We start from the raw sequence: 26,818 nt of genomic DNA, 5'->3' as shown, positions 1-26,818 counted from the left end.
GTACAGGAAGCTCCTCTGCTCCCCGCGGTGGCAGTTCTGCTCGCGGGCGGATTCCCTGAGCAGGGCTGTGAGGCGCGTCAAAGGCCCCGCGCGCAGCCCGCCGCCCCGCAGAGCGGAGAGCCGCCCCCGTCAGCGCCGCCCCCGCCACAGTTGAAGGGAGGCGGGAGCCACGCGCGACGGCCGTCGGGGCGCAGCAAGCGGGAGAGGTGGGAGGTGACGCGTCACGTGACGCGGGGCGCTTCCCTTTCGCGGAGGGCAGAGCCTCCGCCGCCTCCTCAGCTTCGGCGCGCGACGTCCGTTAGCAGGCGCCCAGGGAGGGGACAGCAACGGCCCTCCTTCGTCACGTGACGCTCCGAGGCGGGCGGCCGCGTCACGTGACACGCCATGGAGGAGGCGGCAGGGAGGACGCGCGGCCGCCTCCTCCCCCCGGCCTCCGCGGCCAGCCCCGCCCCCCCCCGCCCTGCGCTCCGGAGGCGCTAGCGGCGCAGCCCGGGCTCCGCGGCGCCCCGCCGGCCGGCCGGGCCATGGACTGAGGGGCACCATGGGCGCCAAGGAGTCCCGCATCGGCTTCCTCAGCTACGACGAGGCCTTGCGAAGGGGTGAGGGCCGGAGGGGGGGAGGCGGGAAGGGGGCGCGGCGGGCCTGCGGCGGGGGGGGGCCGGTTCTGTCAGCTCCCGGGGGCTGCCGGCGGCAACGGAGCGGAGCGTGGCGCGGGGGGGGGAGAGTCGTTGTGCGCCTCGGGCGCGCTCCCCTCCCTGTGCTCGTTTTCTCCCCGCACGCTCTTTAGCGCCGGGCCCTGAGGAGCGCCCGTCCCCACGCCCTCCGCCCTGGCGGCTCTGCCCACACCCAGGCTCCGCCGGCACCGGCCGGGCCTCGTCGCTCCGCGGCCGCCCTGAGGGTGGCACCGGGCGAGGCGCGCTGACAGGAGCCGCCCGCCGGGAGCAGCGCTGCGCCCCGCGGGGCCGAGCCGAGCAGTGCTTGCCGCTCCGCGTGCTGCCGTGCCGGGATCCGGCGCTCCCGGAGGGGGAGCAGCGCGTAAACACGGTCACGCTGAGCGCTCCCTGACAAGCAGCCCCGCTCCATTCCGCTGTCCGAGGACAAAGAGGGACCGGGATTTTCGACGGGAGGTGATTTGCGCGGAGAGGAATGTGAAATGTCTTGGAATCGTTGGGCTGTGTACGCGCGTGATGTCCTGCGGGGTCTGGCGGCTCACCTGCTCCGTGTTTGCAGCGCTGATAAATTCCGTAGGCTCAGAGCGGTGCGCGGCTGCCCTGTTTGTGTCTGCTCACACCTGAGAAGCACATGACTGATAGGGAGAGCTGGCAGGGAGAGGTGAGTGTTAATTGAAGGGGAAGCAAAGTAACGCCAAATGGAATGGTTATTAGATGTTTATTAGTATTTCTCTTTTTTAATGGTGGAGGTGAGGGATGCCGTGTCAAGTAGGAAATGGAGCAGCATATTCTAAATACTGTCAAGCAGAGGAAACAAATGTGTGATTCGAAGTCCTTTTCATTACAGATCTCAGGCAGAGCAGTCTTAAAAGAATTTCAGTTCAAGTGATTGTATCTGAAGCTCTTCTAAAGCATCTCTGTATATATAGCTCTGTATATTGTATGTATTTTTAGAGGCACTGGAGTCATAAACGTAGTTTAGTAGAGGTGTGATGTTGAGTATAACAGGAAACGTTTGAAATAAACTCTGTGGAGGAGAATATGTTCATTTGGTCAAGGCTGAAAGCTCATAAATTAGAAAAGCTGTTTGAAATCATGAAGTTAGATTTAAAGTTGTATATTGCTTCAAAGTCTGGAGGCTAATCTGGAAATTTTGTAGGGAAAAGTCACTTAACATGAAAGTAAGATTAATTCTGAAGTTATTTAAAATTACTACTTGCACAGCGAATGTAATTTTTCTCTTCAGTGTTATTCTATCTATATGAATCTTTCAGTGCTGTATTTTTGTAGGGAAGCAGAAGTTGTTTCAGGCTTTCCAGTGCAGATGGATGCTTTGCTGAATGGTAGCCAGTGAATGTGCATAAAACAGGCTATCAAAACACTGTTACTAAGAAAATAAAAGCCACGTACATTCGTGATCAGTTGATGTACCTTATCTAATGTTGTGTCTAGGGTATTAAATGTTGAGACGTTTTTATATTCTATTTATATTTCATGTATCGTAATTTCTCTTGGGGAAGAACCAAAAGGAATGAAGGTGAGGAGAGTTCCTGCAGTTAAATGCTCACAATATAAATAACTGTAGCTAAAATGTAACTTCTGTTCAAAGAGAAGAAAATGTGAGGGCAGTGTTAATGGCCCGGTTGGCTCTGGAGCATGAGAGATAGCACTGTGGTTCTTATTTTGTTATATCTTGCTCGTGGGTGCGGGCAGCTGAGTGCCCTGTGGGTGATGTGGCTGGCGGGTGGCCCTGGTGGAGCTGTCTCATGGCCCCAGCTCAGCTTACTCTGTATTACAGACTTCTTTCTCTCTTCTGCCCTTTAAAATTGTTGATTGTGTAGCTTTGGAGTGGAAAGTAAGGGGTTCTATTTTAGACGTATCTTTTCTTGTTAGGAATATTGCTGAGGTATAGTCATCTTATTTACAGTAGCCAGAGGCACAGCTTTGCCCGTTGCTGTGGGGATGTTAGAGGTTTTGAACTTATCTTTTAGTAGGGCTCTTCCTGACCCGGTAGACTTGGAGATTGACTTCTTTGTAAGGAAATGAAATTCTTGGACAGGTGATCATAGATTAAATGAAGTACGTATGTTGTTGCAAACTATACATAATGAAATAGGTTTTCTCATCAAACTACGTTTGTTAAGAGTAGTGATACAAACATGGTTCTTGGGTTTGTTGCTTTTTTCTTACCCCAAGGGATCTGACTGTGGTGATGGCAGCTTTTTGTTTTCCCTAGAGCAGTGCTGCAAGTCAGGCAGGCTTCCCTGGCTCAGTCCGTACCCCTCCTGGATTTGGTACCTCGCTCTGAGGTTGCCCAGCGCCAGGCCTTATCTTACACTGAGAGATGGTGCTCTGAAGTCTGCCTTCTCTTCCCCCCTTCCACTGGCAGCCGTGGCTCCTGCTTTGCTGGGGGCTGCTGTGTGCTGCGTTGTGCTTAGAGCACTTCAATGAGGATTTCCCAGGAAAGAAATGTCTGCATGATATTAATTGATGGCTGGCTTATTCCTGATTCCTAAGGACTGTATGTTCAAATGACTTTAATGCATGCTGCTTAAATAACATTTAGAGTATAAGACAGGCACACAGAGCATAAATCTATCAAGGTACTTGCAAATTATGAGATGAAGCAGCGATTGCAGAAACTTGGTCTCCTATCAAGATAGCGGGTCGTGCTAACTCAGGCTGTTTTCAGCTTATGTATGCTAGATATTCAGTCAGGTAACCACTTAAACTGAGGCAATGTCAATGAACGGTCACGTATCTGTGCAATTTATGCTGGGGAGGAAGGCTGGGTTTTTATTCTGCTAAAAGCATGCTAACATTGCTCTGCCACATGTGCTGGGGTGGAAGAGGAGCTGCAGCAGCATCAGAGTGGCTAATGAGTATTGCCTTCAGAGAAAGTGGCTGCTGAGAGGTCTCTGGAGTCCCTTCCTACCCAAATCAGGCTTTGATTCTCTGCTCATTCATGTCCTCGAGCATACAGATGTAGTAAGTCTGACAAAAGGATGACGTGAAGCTGACTCGCATGTGTCAGTTGATCTCACCCCGATGACAAAATCCATGGGCTCAGCCCTTGAGCCCCAAGAGGACTCCTTTATTACTCCAGACTTTGAAATGAGCTACTTAAATCTGCGGTGCATTTTTAGGATCCTTACTGGGGCTGTCTGGATTAACTGGGGAGCTCATGTCAGCAGGTATCTGCTGGCTTTGGGGCTCTGTCACGTGATGAAAGCAGGTATGAATGCATTGCTTCTCACTTCCTGTTTATAAATCTGCAGAGCTGCGAGTAGCTGCTCGAATTCACAGAGCAGTAATTATTTCACAACTGTGGCACTTAGTTCTGATGCTTGTTTTGGGAGGAGACCTCGGTAGCCTTAGCTGGACATGTAGTATTCTGCACAAATGGCTTCTTAAACTTCAACAAACGGATGGAAAAAGGCTGCTTTTAGAAGTTTTCAAGCTGCAGTGCTGCAGCAAAGTTGCAGTGATTACTTTCTTTTTTACTTCGTGTTCCAAGATGACAGAAGTGGTTGTTTTCAGTCTCTTCCTATTTACCGTTGGAACATTTGCGTGGTGAACTTCAGTCTGCTAATGGTGTTGCCTTTCCCGAGATGCCCTTTGTTGGTCTTTAGAAGAATTTATGAAATACCAATTGAAAAGTTCTCAATGAGAGAAAATTGTTGTCATCTGATTAAGCTTCTGTGAATGCTGTGGTTTTTGAGGGAGCGCTTCAACTGCTGCACCTTTTGAGTAGGCCTTCAGTGACGCTCGGCTGGCTCCTGAGGCCGGCTCTGCCAGGCGCAGCCGTGAGCTGGGCAGTGAGTGCATGGTGTGGGATGGGCACACAGGGGGTAAGTCTGAGAAAGCAGTGTTTAAGGGTGCGGGTGTTTGATGAACAGCAAGTGGTTGAACACCTTAATGCAGAAATCCCTCAGAACCTGTAAGTATGTTTCAGTAAATGTTGGGAGTTCTCTGGTTTCTCACTTTAGCAGATTAAATGTATCTTTTAAGTAATAGTAGTCTCATAACATTAGGTGCATTGTTATCCTGTCAGCGTGTTACTAGAGATTCGAATCAGAGCAGTCAGGAAAGCTGCCAAGTGAGCGTAAATAGATAATATCATTTCAGCCATGGTGGCTGGGAGCTGAGGGATAAGCTGAGCAAATCCTCATTTTGAGTGTTGAACAACTTGGCATAAGCTACGAGTATACTATCTGGCAGTTATTTACATAATACGTTTTCTTACATTGATGTTGTAGATTTAAGTGAAGAGCTGAAAGCATTCTTATGTTGTCCTAGAGAAGGCACGGCTGTATCTCATTGCTCACCTACCTCTTTCTGTTCTGCTTTGTCTTACGTTTAATCAATGAAATCAAGTTATTTGTGGTCAGCTCTTTCTAGTCACTATGTAGTTGTTACTTGTGTGACTGCAGGCTTGGCTTTGTTTTGTTTTTTTAAATAGATATACATACCCAGAGAGATCGTTAAACTCTCACCCTTACAGGTTTCCAGGACCTGTCTGGATAAAGCCCTCTGCGCTCTCGTCTGAGTTGCTCTGACTCAGCTTTCAGTGACTTTCTGAGATGCTTTCTGACCCGATGGATGCTGTGAAATATTTCTGTTCATTTTCAACTTGGGAAAGACTTGTTTTTATGGAGTATAACTTCAGGCTTCTAAATCTACCTGACAATATCCTGGAGAGATGACAAAATAAGACAAAATAGGAACCTAAGAAGCTTTTCAAAATGATTTCAAAAGCATCTCTAATGACATGTGGGAGACAAAAAGGTTTGGGGATGGCTGCTTGAGTCCTGCTGCACTTGACCCAGACCAGTATTGGGCTTTCTGACTGCTGGCACTGCATGAGAAATCAGTAACACAACCTTCTTTCCCTTTCTTATGCTTAAATTGAATCCAGCCTACTATCTCATTTTGTAAGTATGGCATTCAGTTCTTTAGTACTCATAAAAAATGAAATTGCCTTCAAAACCTGGGTCTGTGAAGGGAGGACAAGCCATGTGAGAATAAAGAACATCAGAAAGTGATGTGGTTAGGTGAGACATAGCATGTCTGTTTAATTTTATAAATTCAGTTGTACAAGTGCTACTTTATGATAGCACCCATTGTGATTTTTCTGTAATTGAAAGAAGAATCAGACATTACTACTGTCTGTCATTTTGGAATGATAGCGTATGTTCTGAAAATTAGATGGGTATTTATTTTTGTTAGCTTCTGAATTCCCAAATTCATTCTAAACAAGTTGGTATGTGGGGAGTGTCTAACGAGTGTGTCTAATGGGTGCTGTAACCTTGAGGCCTTATCTTCACACACCAGTTATTTTTCAAATAATCCTGCTTGCTTTTGTCCAAGAAGAAATTCAAAACACAGTGAACATACAGAAAGGAAACGGAGGAGGCGCAGAACAAGTGTTGCATTTCCAAATACTGGGATTGTTTCTGTCTACCGAGCCAGTTATTTCAAGGACTGCTGTACGCCAGAGCTGTTCAGCTGTAGGCTGTTTGTTGGTGGGTTTTTTGCTTGTTTGTTTTTAGGACTCCCTGGGTTATTTAAGTAGCCTGGCGGTTGGCGAAGCTTTTCCCAGCCGGGAGCTGCGCACCCCACAGCCAGGCAGGTGCTGTGGGAGCTGCTGTCTGCAGGAGCTGCACAGGGTGTTACTGCTGCTGGCTGAGGGGCCGGGAATGCGTCCAGAAGAGCTTGGTGTCACAGCACAGGATCCCTTACAGAATTATGGACACCTCCGAAGTGAAGCTGTGTTCCCAGCAGTGGAGGTGGTGTGAGTTTTTCTGACTGTCCTTGACTGGTTGGTTCTTTGCCCTTGTGACCGGTGACACGTTGGCTGTCAGCGTTGTTAGTGTGCCCTAGGTGGCCAGCAGCAGCAAGCTATGTGCTAGCAGCAGAAAGACTCGAATAACACGCGGGACTTGGTGTGCAGAGGAGATACTTTGCAGCATGTGATGTTCATTCTGATCTGCTCCAGGTCAGCGCTGGCTGCTGGCTGGGTGTGTGAGGGACACGTGGTGGGATGGGGAGTGTGGCGAGGGCACGTAACATGAGTCTGCAGGCGCTTCTTCGTGCACATCTTTAGAACTGCGTTTTGCAATCTATCCTTGGGTAATATTCATAACAAAAACAGCCTATTCCTTATTTAGGTTCCTATACAGGAAAGAAAGTTTTGGAGGTTAATTCTAAATAAGGCTTTCAATCTTTAAGTAGTTTTAAAACAAGTTACTTAATTTGTTATTGCTTGAAGCAGTTGTTTTTTGTTTAAGTTATAGTTAATCTAGATTACTGTGAATATCCTTGTGATATTTGCAGTATTGAAGAACTACAGAAAGCATCTTTAACATTTAATTTTCATATGAAAAGGTCATTTACATAATGAGACAATGAAGCCTTTGGGCGAAGATGAATGTAGAAGAAAAAATCCATTAATGTAGATTCTGCCTCTGAGTTTGAAAGGATGTGATTCACAAAACTTTGAATACTATATTATTGCTAGCACTTACTGGAAGGAAAATACCCTGCTTTCTGAAGGGTGGCAAAATCCTGACGCACATTCTGTTTTGTGATGTCTGAAGGGACATCTCGCTTTTGTTGGTGGTGGCTGTTTCTGCATAGATCTGGTCTTCTCAGCTGAGCTGTATAATAATCATTACTTTTTACAAGCCAAATCTTAGCACCTTGGAGAAGTGGGTTTATCACTCACCTGTGCTTACAGCTGAGCGTGGTTGGTGAAGGCCTTGTAGGTAAGGATGGGCTTGGAAAGAGGGCCCACCTTCTGACTGCAGTTTTATTAGACTGTGGGGAAAGCTGGTCTGCATTTCTGATTCTTAATAGGTCTTCATTTGGAGCAAAATACATCTGCATATAATTTGTTGTGTTTCAACCAAATCTGTTTACAACTGGTGCAAGTTGCAATCAGTCACAATAATCTTTTGTGCAGGCACTTGGGTCACTCATCCCAGAAACCAGAAATCCCTCATTGTTTTAGTTTAGTCCTGATGGGAAGCTGAGTTCTGTGAGGCAGAGATGTGTGCTTGTAAGTTAAACAGTCTAGTAGTTTTTAAAAATGACTTCCTTTGAAAAAGTCAACTAACATTTGTAACAAGGCCTTCATTTGCCTTTGAGGCAAAATGGGGTAAGCCAGATAAAGGTTTGGGCAATTTATAATCAAAGCAGTTTGCAGTGGCCAGGGTTTATTTCCCACTGTATGCTTTATTTAATGTAAAAGCGGCTCAGGCACAAAATTTACCCCCCCAAATCACCGCTTGTCTCTTTTTTGCTCTGTGATTTCCTCTGCTGCAGTGATTGGCTCTTGCAGGTAGGTGACAGGCATGTGGAGGACAGGCCATGGTCTGTAGGCTCTTTTAATCCTTCTCCTTTGTGGCCGGCAGAACAAACCTCCCCCCCCACGTGGAAGCTTGCAGATGAGGCCGCAGTCAGTTGTGCTTAGTGCGTGCTGTGTCTGGGGACAAACCAATCAGCTCTTCTGGATGCTGCTTGTGAGCTGAGCAGGTGAAGTGTTCACCTGTGCATTAAGGAGGAATGTGCTTCAAACCATTCTGGGTTCCTGGGAAGCCAAGTACCTGCTGCAGGGGGAATGCGGAGCTGTGCTTTCTGGTGTCTTATATAACGTTATTCTGATGGTGATTTCTGTGTTCAAAACCTTTGAAGCTGTTTCACTTGGAGCCTAGGTAATTGCTGGCTTCTTGGAACTATGTGCAGGGTAAAAAGAACCATGTAACTTGGCTCCGAATCAGTTTCAATATAAAACTTTAACCTTTTTTTAAAATTGTAAATAAATAACTTCAATGGCTCTGCAACATCAGATCTTAGATTGCAAGGAAAGGGGAAGAAAAATTATGATGTGCTTTGCAGCCTTAGAGAAAGAACATTGAGAAGCAAGACTTGATGCTTCAGGAATAATGTTGCAATTGTTTAGAGTCTGAATTGGATCCAGGAGCTCTGAGAGGTAAATCCACCGTGCCGAAATAGGATGTGCTTTATTCTACATAGAGATATATTTCCCTAACGTTAAAAGTAACACCCATTACAACCAACCCACTTCTGATTCTTCCTCACATCAGCTATGTTTGGTATTCACATTGAATAAATTGAATAAACTGGTCTTATTTTTATTCTTAATGGTGTTTATCTTCCTTTCATACCATACAGGTATTTAGCATAGAACACACGTTTGTATTTCCTTTGCATTTTGTATTGATATTCCTTAGTTAATGCACAGTGCTTATGGTATTCCTCAGGTTTTGTCCTGCTGCAGGCTTTTATGGCCTGTCCAGTCATGAACTGAAAATCTTGATCAGATATTGTCACAGCAGGACTCTGCAAATGATCCGAAGACTGATTTAGTTGAATTTTGGCAATTATTTTAAGTGAGCGCTGTTGATTTGTTAGTTTGGGATGTTGCTACTTTGAAGATCTGAAACCTCAAATGGAAAAAAACTGGAAGATTGTGAGCAGAACAGGAAGTGCAGCGTGCAGTAAGTCTGCGTGGAAAGAACTGTGAGTGGGGACTTAACAACTAGAACTGCAGTTTTATGGATTTAAATTTCTTCTGTAAATGAACTCAAATATGGCATCATGAGTCTATTTTGGGCTGAAGAAGTACTTCCTTTCAGACCGTGCTTCTAGTACTTAAATGTCCAGAAACAAGAGCTTTTCTGCACTGGAAATTTCCTACTCTTGTGAAGAAGAATTTTACTGCATTTTATCCGATGTTGTGGTACAGTTAAATACGGGATTTCAGCTCAGAAATTAAGGAGGTGAATTTGCTTCATACAGCTGAAGCAGCATTGCTTTAAGAAAAGTAATTGCTGGCAGTGAATGTGAATAGTATTACCTGCTCAGTGTTCCATGGGGCTGTTAATGAAGGGTGTCATCAGAGGAAAAGTAAAACAAATACTTCATGGTCCTCCATTCTCAAACACTGCAGCTAATGACATTAATGACAAGTTCCTTCTGTTCCTAAAGAATTATAATCAATCTTTTTGCCATTGACAAATTCCCCCTCCCTCTTTTTTTTTTTTTTGTTACCCACAGCTCTATTGTCTTCTCGAGGTCTTGGTTAAAGAATGGCTGTTTAAGTGTCTTGGAATAATTAATCTTATTCCCTAAATAATGAGTAAAAATTGCTCCATTCAGATGTCTCAGTAAAGACTGAGCTATCTTAACACACTGCTTGGCAGTCACAATATGCAACAGGAATTGAAGGATTACTGCAACGTAATTTTGGTATTTAAAAAAAAAGAAGTTATTCAATCTTTTTTCTTTTTTTTCCCCTTCATATCTATTCTTTGGCTCTTGGTGGCTCATCCAGGGGATAAAGCTTTTCTTGGTTATATTAGACCTAACCACAGAGCATATCAAAGGTATGACTTCTTGTGTGTGGAGAGCAGAAGATTTAGTTATTACAATAGGATTTGCCAATTTTCTGTAACGTGAATACTTAGCATTTATGTGACACTTTTAATCTTCAAAGAGCTTACTTCTCACAGTTACCATCCTCAAAAAGAATGCCATTAAGTATTATTAGCCTGTTTTATCCATCTGTAAAGTATCTCTATCAGGGCACTCACTGTCACGTTGCTATTTGGATTATGTTTGCTTCAAGCAAAGCTAATCAGCGCAGGTTCTGTGACAGCCCTCCCCATAAGGCTGTGTGGATGGGAATTGCTACATAATAGCCCCAGCAGTGAAATAATCCTCCCACCATCTGAGCAGTGGAATCTTATTGGCTATATTTTATATCCTCAAGAATTAAAGGAGCCTGGTTTTACGTGCTCTTCAGTCCTACTCTGTAAGCCGCAGAAGAACGCTGAAAGAACCTGCAATCTCTGCAGGTCATTAAAAGAACTTTTACCGTGTGTACTCTTGCAAATTTAAATGCAATAGATTGCAGTCTTAAAGACAAAGTAATTACCGTAATCAATTAGAGAAGTGGTAAACTTGTTCTCAGCAGGTCCCAAAGCTGTTGCCAGCCCCGGTTCACCACGGATGGCACTGCCCTGGCCGTGGCCCTCTCCAGGCATCCCTTCTTCTTTCCAGCTCCGGGTGTTCTGGAGGAGTTCTCCCTGCCCCTGGAGAGGAGAGTGCCAGAGCCACACAGCCAGCCGTGGGAGCAGCGCAGGAAGGGCAGGGAGCAGAGGCATGCACCTGGAGCCGTGTTTAACACAGAACAACACAGGGTTAGGGGAGCCCTCACGGGGGGCAGCCCTGCATGGGGCGCCCGCTGCCCTGGGGCAAAGCCATCGCTCCTTGCTCTGCTCTGGGATTTTTTCCAAACGTTTTCCTTGCACGTTTTTACCTCGTTGAAGATTTTTAATAATTGCTTTGGTTCTTGACAACTTCATAACCGTGGCCATTGAGTCACAACAAGGACTAATGAAAAAAGTAATAAAATTTCCATGTATAACTAGGATGAAGGTTCCTGAGGGAAATATTGAACAAGTGATTACAGAGAAGATAATTGTCTGGTTAGAGAATTATATGCCCTGCGAATTTGATATTGAACCTGTAGAATTGTCACTTAAAAATCAAAATATTAGAGCTGTTAAAATCAGAGGTGTAGTCGGAACTTGAGGTAGGTGAGTTTTGCTTGCTTTCTGAAGGATAATCAAGTCTGTTATTTTAAAACTCAGTTTTGATTATTTTTAGAAAAGGATGAATGCTGATGGCTGCAAATTATCGCTTGCCTTGTGCACTTGAGATCTGCAGGGCAGATTTTGCTATAGCAAGCTGTCTTTTATTCAGTAGTGACTGGAATAAGTAGTGGGATTTCTGATTTCTTTTTTCTTAATTATTTTGTCTCCTGTTTGTTGAGTATTGCGGACATCTTGATGCTTAAGAATTCTGGGGGGAAAATCACCATCCCTGATAGGTATTTTGTAAGCTACCTCACACAGTGAGCTGAGTGTATTTCTCCTTCCTCTCAGCAGAGCTCTCTTTTTATTTAAATGAAATATTTTAGGCTTTTGATACATTAAGATCTTGTCCACTGTTGGTGCTGCTACTGCTGCTTACAGCAGTGCAGATGAGCTATGTGTGCTGCTTCGGGGCTGGTGGTGTAAGTAGAAGTCACCAACTCACTGAGTTGCTTTCAGCAGTCACTGCTGCCCCAGTAGGATGGCAGTGAAGACAGCAGGTAGGATGTAGGTTCTGTGGTTTGTTACAGGGGCTTTTAATTGGCTCTCAGTTTATAGCATCCATGTCAGACTGGCTCCTCCTACTCTCTGTTGCACTGCTGGGATTCTGTCCTTCTCACAGATTAAAGCAGCTCCTTTGTACAGTGCTTTTACAGAGCGTTTTAGATCATTTATTAAACATCTGTCTGATGGAGACTAGAATTTAGATTCGTTTTAGTGTTGAGAGACAATTAAGACAGGGAGAGGTTAAGTGTCTTTTGCCTGAATGTCTCAGGCAGTCTTAAAGAGCTGAATGCTGTGCTTTTATTCTTCTCTCTTGCTACAACAGCCAATTTTTCATGCTTTAGAAGGCCGCATTTCATATCTCGTTCTGCATCATCACAGCATTTTATATAATTTTGCTTGGATCTTGAAGATCAGGAGAAGAGGCATTGCAAAGGAAGGCATTTGTGTCTGATCTTGACTTTCCTAATAAATGTGAAACAGAAATTTAAAGTGCGTATACTGTGCTCACTCTTTGCACGTGTTGTAGGCAGTGTGTATAATAATCTTGCTATATAAGCCATAAAAAACCATTAAGCCTGACTAAACACTTCTTTTAACCTTTATGTAAGCTTCCATCAAAATTAATACCCATTTCTTATAATGCTTAACGTTCATGTGTGATCTGTTGCATCTTAAGCAGCAGTGCTTGCTCCCAGACTTTGGTGTTACTCTTCATTGCACCTGAAAGTCTTTAAACTTTGCAAGGACAGTGATGAGCAGCGTGGGTATGTGTGAGTTGGAGAGGGCATTGCAAGAGCTGCAGGCTGGTTGTCGGTGCTGAGCAGAGACTGTGGTGCATGGTGGTTATTTCACAGAATCACAGAATGGCCAGGGTTGGAAGGGACCTCAAGGATCATGAATCTCCAACCCCCTGCCAGATGCAGGGCCACCAACTTCCACATTTAGTACCAGCCCAGGCTGCCTAGGGCCCCATCCAACCTGGCCTTGAACACCTCCAAGGACAGGGCATCTACAGCCTCTTGTTTCCTTCTTGACCACAAGTGTTCTTGGTGGTGTATCTTTGTTGTTGTTTTGTTGTTGTTTTGTGTTTTTGTTTGTTGTCATTTATATAATTTGGGCTGATTTTAGCTGTCTTTATTGCTCTTTGTGCTATTAACGTAATTTGTGAGAGCCTTTAAGGACTGATGAATCTAACCCAGGGAAGTGTGGTAGGGCAGGCACTTCTGCTTGTGAGGAATTGACCTCAAGTTAACGATATTTTCTAGCTGTGCTTCCAGGCCAGGCAAAGAACCAGCAAGGCGCTTTAAGTCCAGGGCTGGGCACTTAGGCATGCGTGGTTTGATCTGTGGGTAGGGCTTTGTTCTGAAAGGAAAGCGCTGGGATGAGAACTGGCTGATAGGCACCTAGAGTGAAAGCAGCAGAGAGAGAGAGGGTGGCTTCCAGCACAGAGCTGTGTAGTGATGTGGTTGGTTTTGGAAGGTGCCATATAACCCTTGAGCTGGGCTGCTGTTAGTTAAAAAAATAACACTAGGATCGTAAATCCATATAAAACAGCATTAAGTTTAAATAACATTATTGAACTAAAAATAACCTTGGCAATTGGGTGAGCTGGAGGTTTGTTACAATTACTCTAAGTTGCTGTGACACTTTTAGCTGAGGTTGCATGGTTTCATTTATACTTTATTAAACAAACTGGAGCTCCAGTATTCCCCGGAGGGTTGGATGCTGCACTAATCTTCTGTTAAACTGTCTGCAGTGTTGCTGGAAGGCGTCCAGCCAAGGTAGAGCTCTGGAGGTTTGCGCTGCCTAGTAAGGTTGCCTGGACAGAAAGGCACAGCCTGTGACCTTTCCTTTGGTGGAAAAGACATCTTGTTTCAGGGATGTGATGTGGCAGCAGGCTGACTCAGATACAATTGTAAGAATTAGAATTCAGTATGTAACTACTGAAACTTGCTTTTGGAATTGGATCCTTACAATAAGAAGGTGGCTTCTGTAGTCTTGAGATGTGTAGAAGCAGGCACGTGGTTCCAGTTAATACCTGCATGGCTTTCTCTGCAATGAGATTGAGGTTCTGCCACCTGTTACTGGTAGGAATGACGAGATGTGTTGCTGTGTTGACTATCATAAGCTTATTTTGGGAAGTCTTAGGTGTGCTGTTTTTCTCAGGTTGTGAATGCAGCAGCAGTGTCTGCAAGCGCAGCGTCTGTGCGCGTGTAGGGAGAGCAGTGCGGGATGGGCTTTGTGGCTGCTGTAGAGACAAAAAAGAGATCTCCAGTAAATCCAGGGAAGTGCTGTTCAAGGCTGCTGCTTGGAAGCTGAGGGCAGTGTTTGACATTGACCTCTTACTAATATCTTTATTTGTGTAAGGAACACCTCTGACCTCAGTTGGGCTGCCTGTTCAGCGTAGGACTTGTGCGACTGAGAAGCAGTAGCTTGTGGCGTGTGGGTGTGCTCACTTTTGTGAGCTGTAATGAATGTACTGCTTCTGGGAGTAGTTCTTGGCTAATTTGGGACTTATTTCTTCTCATCACGCGCTACGTCTGTGTCAAATAGATGTTTTTTGTTGGGATTTTGTATTCAAATATTTTATGACTTCCTGACTTAAGCACTGATAATATCTTTTATTTCTCTGCTCATTTCAGTAGTACTTTCATGTGCTTTGATCTAAATGTATAATGAATTTATTTTTGTGAAGCTTTGCAGGTGATTTGAAGTGGCCTGCTTCAGTCACTTCAGTGTGTCCTGGGGAGGGAAGGGAAATGATCATCTTTTCTGTAATTCCATGACCTGTTTTGTAGTTTCTGTATGCAAACAATAACATTGTCATCTCCAGTGCTAGTAATTTACATTTGAAACATGACATAGACTGGCAGTATCATCTTATCAGCTACTTAATGTCATACTGGCAGTTCTTTCTGAAGGTGTGAGCAGTGCTGGTTGGCTTCTCCCTGCCCATCGCTGCCAGCCCATCCCTTGCAGGTCTCTGAGCACTGCACGACAGGGCATTTCAACACCATATGTGCTGGGTAGCAGCAGCATCTCAACATTCTTTTCCCTTATAATTGGTCTACACTTATTAAAATAAGACACAATGATAATAATTTCAGTATGTCTTTAGCCAAATTCTTATTTATTGGCAGCACCAATGTAGTGTGGATCCCACTTCAGTTGTATTTCTGAGATCCCCGGATTCTTTTTCTGGTTTAAAAAAAAAAAAAGAAAAAAAAATGTCCCTGGAATCTATAATAACATTTGAAAAGAAACTGACCCAATTTTTGCTCTTAGGCACAGCTGTAAAGTCACCAGGCTACTTCAGTGCTGATGAGGTTTGAAATTCAGAGGGAACGTTTTGACATGATTTGCTTTTCAAGCAATGATTTTTTTTGGATGAATTAATTGAAATGTAAAAGCAATAAAGAGTGCTGGATTAAGTTCTGAAGTGTTCTGTTTTATTTCGGCTGACAAAAACCTTGACAAGCTTTTGGCCATTCAGAGTTGCTCCATCTGACTGGTGATAGCAAGGAAAGGAAGACGTCTTCCAGTAAATAGAGTGAAATAGCTGCCAAGTACAGCGTCAGTTCCTTGGTGCCTGGATGGTAAATAGCTCTTCCTGCACTACATGGGAACTTGCTGTAGATCCAGGACACTGTTACGCTCTGCAGCTTGATTTTGACAAAGTACTTGAGATACTTCATGAGAGTACTTGATGCTGGTGGGACTGTGGCAGTTCTGTGCCTTGTTCAGAGCTTCTTAAGCGTATTGTTAGAAAAATGCCTTACACTTGTGAAATAGGAAGGCAGGGCTGCTTTTGAGAACAGTCATGTGCAAGTATGTGTGGGATCTCTTCAAACTCCTCACGTGTAAAGCTTCTGAAAAGTTTGAACAGATTTCAGCTGGTAATGAGATTTTGACTGTGTGGGATAACCTTAGTTGAAGAGTTACTTTTAATCCAAACTAGCTTTGCTGTTAAATTCTTGTTTTGCTCCACTGTTTTATAAGCCAGTACGTAGTGACCATGTTTTTTTTTTTCTACAGAAAAGTAGGCTGGCTGTGAGATGGGGTTGTTTGAAGTGTGCTGCTGGAGCTGCTCTCAATTATACTCACTGCTGTTGGTTTACAGTTCATCTCTCTAGCTTGTGTGCAACATGAAATCAATCATAATACTGCTTAATTTTCCTTTTGTATGAGGATAATGGTACTCAATTTAGAACAAACTTACAATACATTATTGTAGTCAATGAAAATTTAGACAGCAAACTGATTGTAATTGTTGTTAACTTTCAGTTCTCGCTGAGATTAGAATATTGGATCTCATCATCTAACTCTGCCTGGGTAAAATGATGCATTTAATTTCTTCGGATCTTTTTATTTTATGGTAAACATAATGTGGACAGGTTCTTGGTAGTCCTTAAGCTGTTACATTTCTATGACATTGCTGACCAAATCTTTTTTTCTCCTCTGACTCAATACAGTTACAGACATAGAGCTAAAGCGACTGAAAGATGCTTTTAAGAGAACTTGTGGACTCTCGTATTATATGACCCAACAGTGCTTCATCAGGGAAGTTCTTGGTGATGGAGTCCCTCCAAAAGTTGCTGAGGTAATCTGCAAGCTTCTCTGGGGAGGTGTGTGGTTGATAATGTGTGCCTACAGAAATGTGCGGCCAAACTTAATTTCTTTCCATTTTTCATGCAGTACCAGTGTGTTCTGTATCTGATGATGATGTAGGAATTACGGCCCTTTTTATGCTCTAAGTGGATTTCTTGTTTGTTTTTCCTGGCTCTGGAGTAGCTATATTAAGACTTAAACTATAGTATTCAGCAGAGCTGTGCATTTTCTTTTAAAGTAATAGCTCCAATGTAATGTAAAGGTAAATTACTTACATATGCAGTGTAGCCTCGAAGGCATCTTTTGAAATCGGAATGATTAGAAGTAGAAGGGTGGAATTCAAATCTCTGCCATAACGCTGGGTCCAAATAGAGCACAAATTTAGTTCTAATAATTTATCCCCTCAAGCATTTGCAAATGCATTAAACTTTGGTAATAGCAGATGATGATCTGAGCATCCTGTGGGACTTTAATGTGTTTGGGTAGCACTATGTCTCCCAGCAGAATGAAATTGCAAGTTATACGTAATGCCTCTGATAGAATGAGATCCTTCTATACTGTGAGCCTCATTTAAACTTGCCTTCAGACAGCTTTCAGTAGTCTCGAGTGCGTAGCAATGGATAGCATGATAGGTGGGCAAGGAGAGCATCTCCCAAAGGTATCGTGCAGAACTGTCTGGACATAGGTGTCTTCAGGAAATCTGTCTGGTAATAACCTGAATTATGTCAGGTAATAACTTTGGTATGGAAGTGAATGAGATTTTGGAACTTCCTACCACCTTGTTGCCCAGTGTTTCTGTGGAGGTGGGCTAGAACACTCACTGCAACTGCTAGTCTGCTTCCTACTGCTGCAAAGACAGCAGTGGTAGGTTTTTCTATACCTTGTTGTATGAATGGCAGTTAAGTAGTTAATAGAAAGTAGCTGGTCTGTGTTAGGTATTTCCTTTGCTTCTGTTTGCTGGTACAGTGCACTGTAGCTTAGCCAGACCTACCCAGCAGCCTTGGCAAGCCCATGGCTGGTTTTGTTTGGTTGGATAAACTGTTTCCTGTGAACATAAACCTGAGTGAGTTGGTCTTGTTTTGGGAAACATGGCACTCACATTTTGCAAAGGGATTTCAGTCTGTTAAGAATTGATTTTTCTCCTTAATGCACTTGGTTGTAGTGGGCTGTCAGGCTCCTTTGAAAGGCATGACTGATAATAGATGGCACTCGATGACACAGAATGTCCTGCACAGTTATGGTAGGGTATCGATGTTCTCTCGTAGTATTTGAAATGTGATTTGTGCAGTTATTTCATAGCAGTTTCATGGTCAGCTTAATTCTAGCTGCTTATTCTTGCCTAGAGGTCAACTGCTCTGAGTGAACTGGATTAGTGAAACCTGATGACAAAAATGGTTATTTCAAATCCAAATTTGTTCCCTAATTTCATTCATAGACCTGCTACATGAATGCTTGATTTGGCATAGATACAGGAAGGAGGTGTGGGAGTTGCCGGGCAGGCAGAGGTGCTGGGTTAAACCAGAGTTAATGCTGCAGTTCTGAGAGACAGAAGAGGGAAAGTACTTAAAACATGCACAGAAAAATTCTAATCGTATTTAAATACAGTTGGTAATTTATTTTATTTACGGCTTAGGATTATTCCTGTAGTTTTTTTGTAAAATAGATGTAGTATTTATAGTGATGTGGTCAGTGAAGCATCCAGTAGCTTTATGATCTCAGTTCTGTTTGTGAGAGGTCCTCAACATGTGGGTTTTGTCCAGTGTTTTTCAAATGATTCTCTCTGCTCTGTTGGTGATTCACAGAGTAGTGGCTCTGTCTACAGTAACATGGAACTTTGAACTCTGCCATTGCTATTTGGCTAAGTTGTCATGCAAAGAGCATGCTTTTATGGAAGAAGAATGAGAAAACAGTGCATAACTTCATGTACACATCCTGTTAGTAACGTTGCTCATTTGCAGTGTAATGCAAAGCGAACACTATCTAACATGTACATAATACTTTGATTTATAAAATCAAATCGAGCTCAATTTCTTTATTTTGCCCTTTCTCTCCCTCTCTTTTTTTTTCTAAATATAACTTCTTTAAACTAAAGGTCAGCACATGAATCTGCTATCCCAGCTGCGATCGGTGACAAATCACTTTGTTCTGCCCTTTCACAGTAATAGTTCCCTTTGGCTGCACTTAATGCTTTGTCCTTATGGTTAGATGCCCTGTGTGATACCTATAAGAAAATCATACTAAAAAAAACCAGAAGTGCTGAAATAACTCTCCTATATAAGAATAATGTATAAGTTCTGACTGCATTGTTTTCTTATACGTGAAGTAGATATCTCTCTTGTGATACTAATGAGGTACTGATGCTGTGGGAATGTATTTTGGGATTTAAAGGAGGAGTGCAAGTTAGAAAAGCAGTACAACAACAGATGTAAATCCCACTGTTAGCAGAATAGGGTACTGACTTGGAGTGGGCATTGCAGCAATAGGGGCAGTGCACAAAAGTTAAAAGCCTGGTTTTTTCCCTGTCACATCTTTACAAGTCAGCAATTCTTGGTGGTTTCTCCAACAACCTCTTGGTAGTTCTGAGGTTACTGTACCCCAATCTGGAGGAGAGTCCACCTTCATTACCTTGGTAAAGAAGAGTAGAGAAATAGCATATGTGAATGAATCCTTCTTTGCAGGATTGCAGCTTGTTAAAAAATACTTCTGTTCAGGAAAAATGTGTCTTTCTCTAATTGAAAGACCCTCAAAAGACAACTTTATAACTGCAATATCTACAAAGGTGTTTCAGAATTAATATTAAAAGTGTTTCGGTGACTGTGAGGTGATTAACTGGAAAAAAACATGCAAAATAGAGCCCTGCTATAATTTCTTGCTTTCCATTCTTTCTTAACTTTGTGGCTTAACTTCTGCTTTATTCTCCTAGGTTATCTACTGTTCATTTGGAGGAATATCTAAAGGGCTGCACTTCAATAACTTGATAGTTGGATTAGTTCTACTCACTAGAGGCAAAGAGGAGGAGAAAACAAAATGTAAGTATGTAACTTAAAAACAAACAAAAAACCAACAGGATAGTGTGTATAGAATATGCTCTTTTGCTTTGTATTAATGGACAATGATAAAAAAAAGGAAATATTTCTCAATCTAAACCTTATTGAGTTGCATTGGAATTGAATCAATGCAAGTTTTCAGTGCTGTAGTTGTTGCATTGCTTTTGGCATTCTTAGCCAGCTCTAAACCTGGTATTTGAGAAGTATAGCTGCAGTAGTTGCTTAAACACTTCTCTTCTTCCTCAGACATTTTCAGTCTCTTTTCTAATGAATCTGGGAGTTATGTGGTTCGTGATGAGATGGAGAAGATGCTGCATGTGGTTGATGGGAAAGTCCCAGAGTCTCTCAAGAAATGTTTCTCTGAGGTATTTAATACAAGTTTTATCTCATTGCATTAAAAAAGTGAGTATTGCATTGTGCAGTTTTTCTGCCATATACGTGCAAGTACCTTGTTTAAACATTAGAAAAGTTCTTCATCTTGTAATATACACTGATGTAAGTTGCAGCTTGGTGTGTACATGCAAGAGTTCACCATCCTGCTTTGCTTAGTCTGCTGCTTTGAAAGATACAGCTTTAAAATAGTTCTTGTGTCTCTCTGTGCCTACCAGGAGCTACAACATGTATTTATGTATTAGATTCTTTGAGAAATGTAATTTTCATGAAGCTTTCTGAAGTTCCTATCTTAAACAGGCTTCTTATATTGACTTGTAGATATTCACAGTACTTCTTTCTCCCAGAGAATGCCAGGTTTGTTTGATTTGTTTGTTTCTGTTGGTATTGGAGGATTACAGACCAGTAAAATTTAGTTGTTCTACATTCTACTGAAAAGCTAGATTGAGGAGCTTAAATTGTGGATTTCAGATTACTTTATTACCTTACGTTGTATGGTGTTCTGTGTTTATGGTAACTTTAGTGTGCTGTGAAGCTTGTGGCCAGCACTGGCTGAGGCAAACTTGTTTAATCTGGCATGGTATCATGTTGGCTTTGTGGGCAGTGATTGCATTCTTCATTCTTGACTGGAATCATAAATCATACGTATGCTGCAGTCCAGTGTCTGGAGCTGACCCACTTCAGTGTTTCCTATATTTAATTTCCCATCAGTGTGGTATGATGAATTGTACCCTACAAGTTAATTGCTTACTGTCCAAGAAATATATATAAAATAATATATTTATAAATATCTTGCAGGCAGAGAAGTATCAATCTGCTTTGATACCATTTTCCTGCTCAAGAAAATGTTCTATATTGATTATCTTCTAAAAGAAAAATAGTGTAATGACCCACTCAGCAGGATTTACTGACCTGTTAATCATACGAGGTCTTTGCTGGAGAATGAGAAAGTTTAATGTTCCTGTTGTGGGCCTTCCTTCCTGCCGTATGGCAGATGAGTTTATGTTTTCCAGGGTGATGTTGAAAGGTGCTCTTATTCTTTCCTTCAGAATTGTTGTATGTGCTCATCTAGAACAAGGAACTCTGAAGTTTATCTCTTTTTCCCCATTCCTGTTTCTAAAATGAAGGAAACAAATGCAGTGATACCTGCATTGCTCTGGTTACTTGAGTTCCACCATGGCTCATCTGTAAAACTTAAGTGATTCAAGTGGTTTTTCTGCCAAAACTTTGCTGTCCTTTGTCCTTCTTGTTGCTCCAATCAATTAGAATGATGTGAAAGCGTTACAAAACGTAATATAGCTCCTCTTCCATTTGCAGAAAGCTGTGAGGAAAAAAGTAGCAGGAAAGCAGAGCGGAAGAGGTAGTGAGAAAATGATGATGTGTCTGATCCAGACTTCTGGATAATGATTCAAAGGAGACTGAGAAGACAATTTGAACTGCATGTATTTATGGGAGAAAAAGCGTAACACTAATGTAGAAAGAAGAGGCAGAGAAGATCAGTGTTTGCAATCTGGAATAATCCATTACAGCTAGAATAAGAAGCAAATCATTTAGCAGCAGTGGTGATGAACCATTTTCTGCAGTTGGCAGCTGCCATTACTCCATGGCCAAATGCAAGTTGTTGCATTCCCTAGAAATGTAATTCAGTGAAGTTTAATGGTCTGTGATATTAGGGAAGTTTAGCCAGTCAATGGCTTCAAATGCTTTTTAGTTTGTAGACTCTTGTTTATTTCCCATAGTCATTAGGACCTCTAGATAATGAGTTTGTGTGCTGATAGTAAGCTTGCTTTTATTTTCAGTATTTCTACATTGCCTACAAAGCTAAGCTGTGATTTCATGGCCACATCTTGAACACCGTTCAGCTCAGTGTTTCAAACAACCTCTTGTGCATTTAAATTGTGTGCATGTATGGCTTTCATGTACTCCTGAACAGCCAATTCTATAAGACGTCCAGCAAGAGAAACTTGAGTTAGGAGATATTATGAATGTCACATTTGCATACATGCTATGAAGTAGTTTTTGGACAACAGAAGCATAAATTTTGAATGCTTCTGCAGTGATTCTTAATGCTGTTATTCACAAACCTAAACTTTCTGTGTTAGGTGTTTGCATACTTACATAAATATAACAGAATGTTCATGATTTTTTTTTTTAGCATCAGCTATTCAGCACAAAAGAGCTTTTATCTGTCATAATAAGCTCAAATTTGTAAAAGTAACTGCTGCTCTCATGAGTTGTAAGAATCTTTTTTTTTTTTTTTGGTCTAATTCCTATAAACTGAGGTACAGAGTAAATGACTTTTCCAAAGGCCACGCTGAGTAGGAGGCTGAAATGCAGGGAGAGCTGAGGAGTCTAATTTCCTTCTCTGTGCTGTATTTCAGGATGAAATGGAAAAGCAGGCATGGCTCCAAAAAATAATCTTATTGCTTATTTTTATAGGAAATTATTGTTCTTACAGCTATATGGTTTCTGTTTAATCACAGAATGGCCTGGGTTGGGAGGGACCTCAAGGATCATGAATCTCCAACCCCCCTGCATCGTGCAGGGCCAGCAACCTCCCATTTAATACCAGGTGAACCAATTAATGAGAAAGGAGAGAAAAACAGTCATGTTTTCTTATTTTCTAATAGGGTGAAAAGGTAAACTATGAGAAGTTCAGGATTTGGCTGTTGCACAACAAAGATGCTTTCACGTTTTCCCGTTGGCTGCTGTCTGGAGGTGTGTATGTGACACTCACTGATGACAGTGACACTCCGACCTTCTATCAAACCCTGGCTGGAGTCACACACTGTAAGTAAAAGATGATTATTTTGCACGCTTCTTAAAACTGTTTCAGAGATCAAAAACTGTAGCCTTGCTGCTTGTTCATTAAATCTTACTACTCTGATTAGTTCTGTTCAGCATACACAGCTTGTCTGTGCTAACTTGTTCTTTGCTTTTGGTGCTGTGATACATTAAACGTTGTTATGGAAAAGGATAGCTCAGGTCATTATTTTTAAGGGGGAGCAACATTTAATAACAGCATTTCCTATGGAAGATGGTGACTACAAGGTTGATTTAAAAAAAATAAAAAATAAAAAAATTTCTTCACAGAATGGCCAGAGTTGGAAGGGACCTCAAGGATCACAAATCTCCAACCCCTCTGCCACGTGCAGGGCCATCAACCTCCACATTTAATGCTAGCCAGGCTGCCCAGGGCCCCATCCAATCTAAACATTGATTCTTAAGTATATCAGTCTAAAGAGACCTGACATTAATACAGGTGTGCTATTTGCTCTTCCAGATATGGTGTGTCATGAAACTGTTGAGACAGTTTTGATGATGTTTGCTTCAAAAATAAATATGACCTAATCTGTTTTCTACAGTAAAATAAGAAATATTCCTGACGTATGATGTAGTCAGGGAACTAAATGAAGTAAAGAGAAGCCTCCTCAGGATCTGCATGTAGGAATGATCTCCAGAGAGCAAATGCTTCCTTGTGTCTACATCTTGATGTAAAAGGAGGAGCAGCTGTTTTTGCAGATGAAATGTAAAAACAAAAGGCGGGCAGATCAGATGTGATGTGCATGTATAATGTAAGCACACAGCGCAGTACTATTGGGGACTTAATATCCCTTAGGAAAAAGGTGTTTGCTTTTGAGATATCAATGGTTTGAACAATCTGCTTGTGCTTTAAGCAATCAGATTTCTTCAGGTGGAGCCTGGCAGTTTCTCTCTTCAGTGGTTGAATTATTTGTATAAAATTACGTATAGTTTTTTCTTTTGCTTTTAAGTGTGAGCATTACAGTTGTGTTTTGACCATCTAAAATGGAAGTACATAATAAAACCAGAATTTATGGATAGATAACTTATTTGCATTACAAGAGAGACTGCAATAGACATGGAGGCTTCAGGAAACCACTCCAAAACCCTGTAGGACAAAAGGGAATAATAATTAAACAAACCTTTCTGAATTGTGTAGGTGTGTGGGTGCTTAGTGTTCTTTCATCTGGGAGATGTGCAGGCATGGCTGCTCCTTTCTGCGTTCTGGTTTGTATGATCTGTTGCAGAAGCGACTTCATCTTTAAAGCCTTGAGAAAAATACAGAATTTCAGGTCTGTGCCGGGTGTTCCAACACTGTGTATATTCTAGTGGGGAAAAAGACCCAAACCCTTGCATTCAGGGGAAAACAAAGCAACAAAGTGTTGCTATGTAGGAGATCAGGCTACTGAGAAATTCAGTGTATTGAAGCAGCTGGCAGTGTTGTGCTTCTCCACCGGCAGCTTATTTGGAGAAGCTCTTGGGTACTCAAAGTGAAGATGGAAGTGAACAAGAAGTTAAGTTTTCCCTTGTCAGGATTAAAAACTGAAATAAAAATAAATATTTGTCAGTGTTTGAAACAATTGTTGAATCTTGAGGTATACAGTGAATCTAGTATCAAGGTTTTCATTTTGTTCAGGGGAATAGCATAGCTTACGCTTAGCACTGAATCAGTAAAACGTTTCCAACTGTGAGGTGTCTGCAGGTTCAGTATATTTGACCTCGACTGGAAAGCTCACGTTACAGGGTGTGTTTGGATTGCTAAATAACAGAACTACCAGAAAGTTCAATTTTATCTTACAACAAATGTTGTTAACAGAAAAGCCAGTGTATCTGTGCTGTGTTAAGGTGGCTGCAGCTTGGTATCGTTCAGAGGAGAGATGTGGGAAACTGACTGCACTTGGAGATAGTAAGAAGACAAACTGGTGAACTGCCCAGCCCTCCCAAAGCCTGAACAAATGCTTTTCATTGTGACCAGTGGTTTCCCTTGAGACTTGAGGCAGTATAGGAATCTCACAACAGATGTGAAAGTAAGGATAATCTGAGTGCTTGTGCACTTAAAAGTAATTGCACTGAATGAGATATGAACACCTGGGGCCTTTTTTTTTTTTAAAGTTCAGTATTTACGGTCTAGTTAAGTCAATCTGAAGAACAAGAAAGTAATCTAAACTTAGCTGACTGGGTAGAGCATAAGAGTTCCTTTTGTCTGAAGTCAGGTTTGTTTGTAATTCTTCTGATGGAGATAATTGTCCTTTGGGAGAAAAAGAAACAGAAAGAATGTTGGATAAACTCAGACATGCTGTTAGCAGAATGTATAAGAGAGCACACGTTGGGAATTCCTACTCTCAGCTGAAGACTCATTAATGAAACTCTCTGGTGTGGTGTCAGTGTATCCCCACTGCTGGGGCTGTGCTCGAGCCCAGCGCTGCGTGTTCTGTTAAACAACTGATTGGATGGGAAAGATCAGGACAATAAAACAGGGAACATTAACATTGATTTAGAAATTGACAGTGAGCATTGTACTGCAAGGCACCAGTGACTCCATTTACATTTGTTTAATGAGCCAGGCTCTCAGGGAAACAAAGGAATTCTAATTTTTCAGTTGTAAATAACATTTGTTTTGGAATGCAGATGACTTCAATTATTTTTCTCAACACATAATTGGAAATTAAACTTCAGAGATACAGGAAGTTATTCACACTTGCTGCTTTTAATCAAATTTTGTTCCATTTCGCTTAAATCAAAAATATGAGTCATTTTGTTTAAAAGTTATTGAAATAACTGAAAGTTTTCTTGGGCCGTTGTTCCCCACAAGTAGTGCAGTGGTTGTGAGCATCCCTTCTGTGCAAGCAGTGACAAACTGGCACCCTTTTGGATTGTCTCAGTTTTTCGGTGTGATTGCATACTTCTTGTTTTTGTTTAGTTGATCATCATATTGAATAGCATTGTAGTGGTACATGTAAATCAAAGACAGTCCTGCCAGGAACTGCTGCTAATCTGAATTTCTCTGCAGGAGAAAGTTTCCTACAAATCATTGTAAATCCTTAATAATTGCAAATGAAACACCTCATCTCCTCTAGTTCACTGAAATCCAAACGCAATAATTCAGCAATACATCAGCTGTTGTTCTGGTGCCCTAGCAAGTGTCCATCCTAAATGCACAGTGGGGCTCTCTGTTGCTCACTTCAGCAGATGGATGCAGAGGAGCAGGGGCATCTGGAAAGGTGAGGTGTTATGGCCTGGGTGGGCATAATTCTTCTGATGCAACCTGGGTGGTGTTGCCTTTTTGCAGCTGTGTCTGTTTGGTGTATCCCTGTGCTGGCCTGCGTACTCAGGTTTTCTGTCCTTTTCTATGAGGAGAATGGTTCCACTTATAGCGTAGCGTAGTGATAGGCTGTGTAATTTGTCCTTCTCTGTCATCCTGTTCTTGTGTCACTCAGTTTGTGCTAACTGACATCCTAATACTCTTCTGAAGGGACCATCTTCTGTTGTCAGAAAAATTGATCAAAACTCCTTGCTTTTGTGACAGCTCTCACAGAGATTCAGTATGATGACAGTGTTTAATCAGTATAATGACTATATTCTAGAACGTAGTTATTGCTGATTTAACATAATGAGAGAAGTCCTGGATAACTGGATGGCATTGCAGGAGCGAGTTTTTGAAACTTAAATTGAAGCAGAGTACTGTGGAAGTAACCTCTTCTGTCAGAGAAGTTCATGATGCACACAGATCTGTGCAGCACAGTGGGGCGACTGCTTCACGTGGGCTGCTGGGAAGTGTTTTTCTGCTTCTTCAGTTGTGGCACCCACCCTTGGGACACCATCTCTTAATGATGCACAGAAGGCTCCTGTGTAAGGTGGTTCTGAAAATTCAGATTGTATTAAAGGTGTTTTTAGGATACATTCTGTTCCCTCCTGTTGTTTTTTTTGGGGGGGTGTGTGATTGTGTGCTTTGAGGCGAGGTGTCATGCTTTATGCCTCTGCAGTGTGTGTTCAAATCCTTAAGGTACTGATACACACTGTATTCTGCTGGATGAATGTCTGGTTGGTAGCATCTGATGCACTGTGATGTCTTGGTTGAAGTTGTATTCCCTTCTTTGTGTCTCCTTTTCTT

General features: G+C 42.3%; 1 protein-coding gene across 3 annotated transcripts in view; it reads left to right on the top strand.

Moving 5' to 3' along the window:
* Nucleotides 1-454: 454 nt before the first annotated feature.
* The window catches only part of USP32 (ubiquitin specific peptidase 32), a 58,646-nt gene continuing 32,282 nt past the window's right edge, over nt 455-26,818 (top strand). For all 3 annotated transcript variants that reach the window (XM_052688703.1, XM_052688702.1, XM_052688701.1), the window contains exons 1-5: nt 455-599; nt 16,333-16,460; nt 19,392-19,497; nt 19,762-19,880; nt 22,536-22,695. In XM_052688703.1, the coding sequence (XP_052544663.1) occupies nt 542-599; nt 16,333-16,460; nt 19,392-19,497; nt 19,762-19,880; nt 22,536-22,695 (571 nt within the window). In that variant the 5' untranslated portion in view covers nt 455-541. The remainder of the gene's footprint in view (nt 600-16,332; nt 16,461-19,391; nt 19,498-19,761; nt 19,881-22,535; nt 22,696-26,818) is intronic.

This window comes from Tympanuchus pallidicinctus, unplaced genomic scaffold (assembly GCF_026119805.1).
Source record: "Tympanuchus pallidicinctus isolate F22 unplaced genomic scaffold, pur_lepc_1.0 scaffold24, whole genome shotgun sequence".
Taxonomy (NCBI): domain Eukaryota; kingdom Metazoa; phylum Chordata; class Aves; order Galliformes; family Phasianidae; genus Tympanuchus; species Tympanuchus pallidicinctus.
Note: the sequence above shows the minus strand (reverse complement) of the source record. Positions and strands in the feature narration are given on the sequence as shown.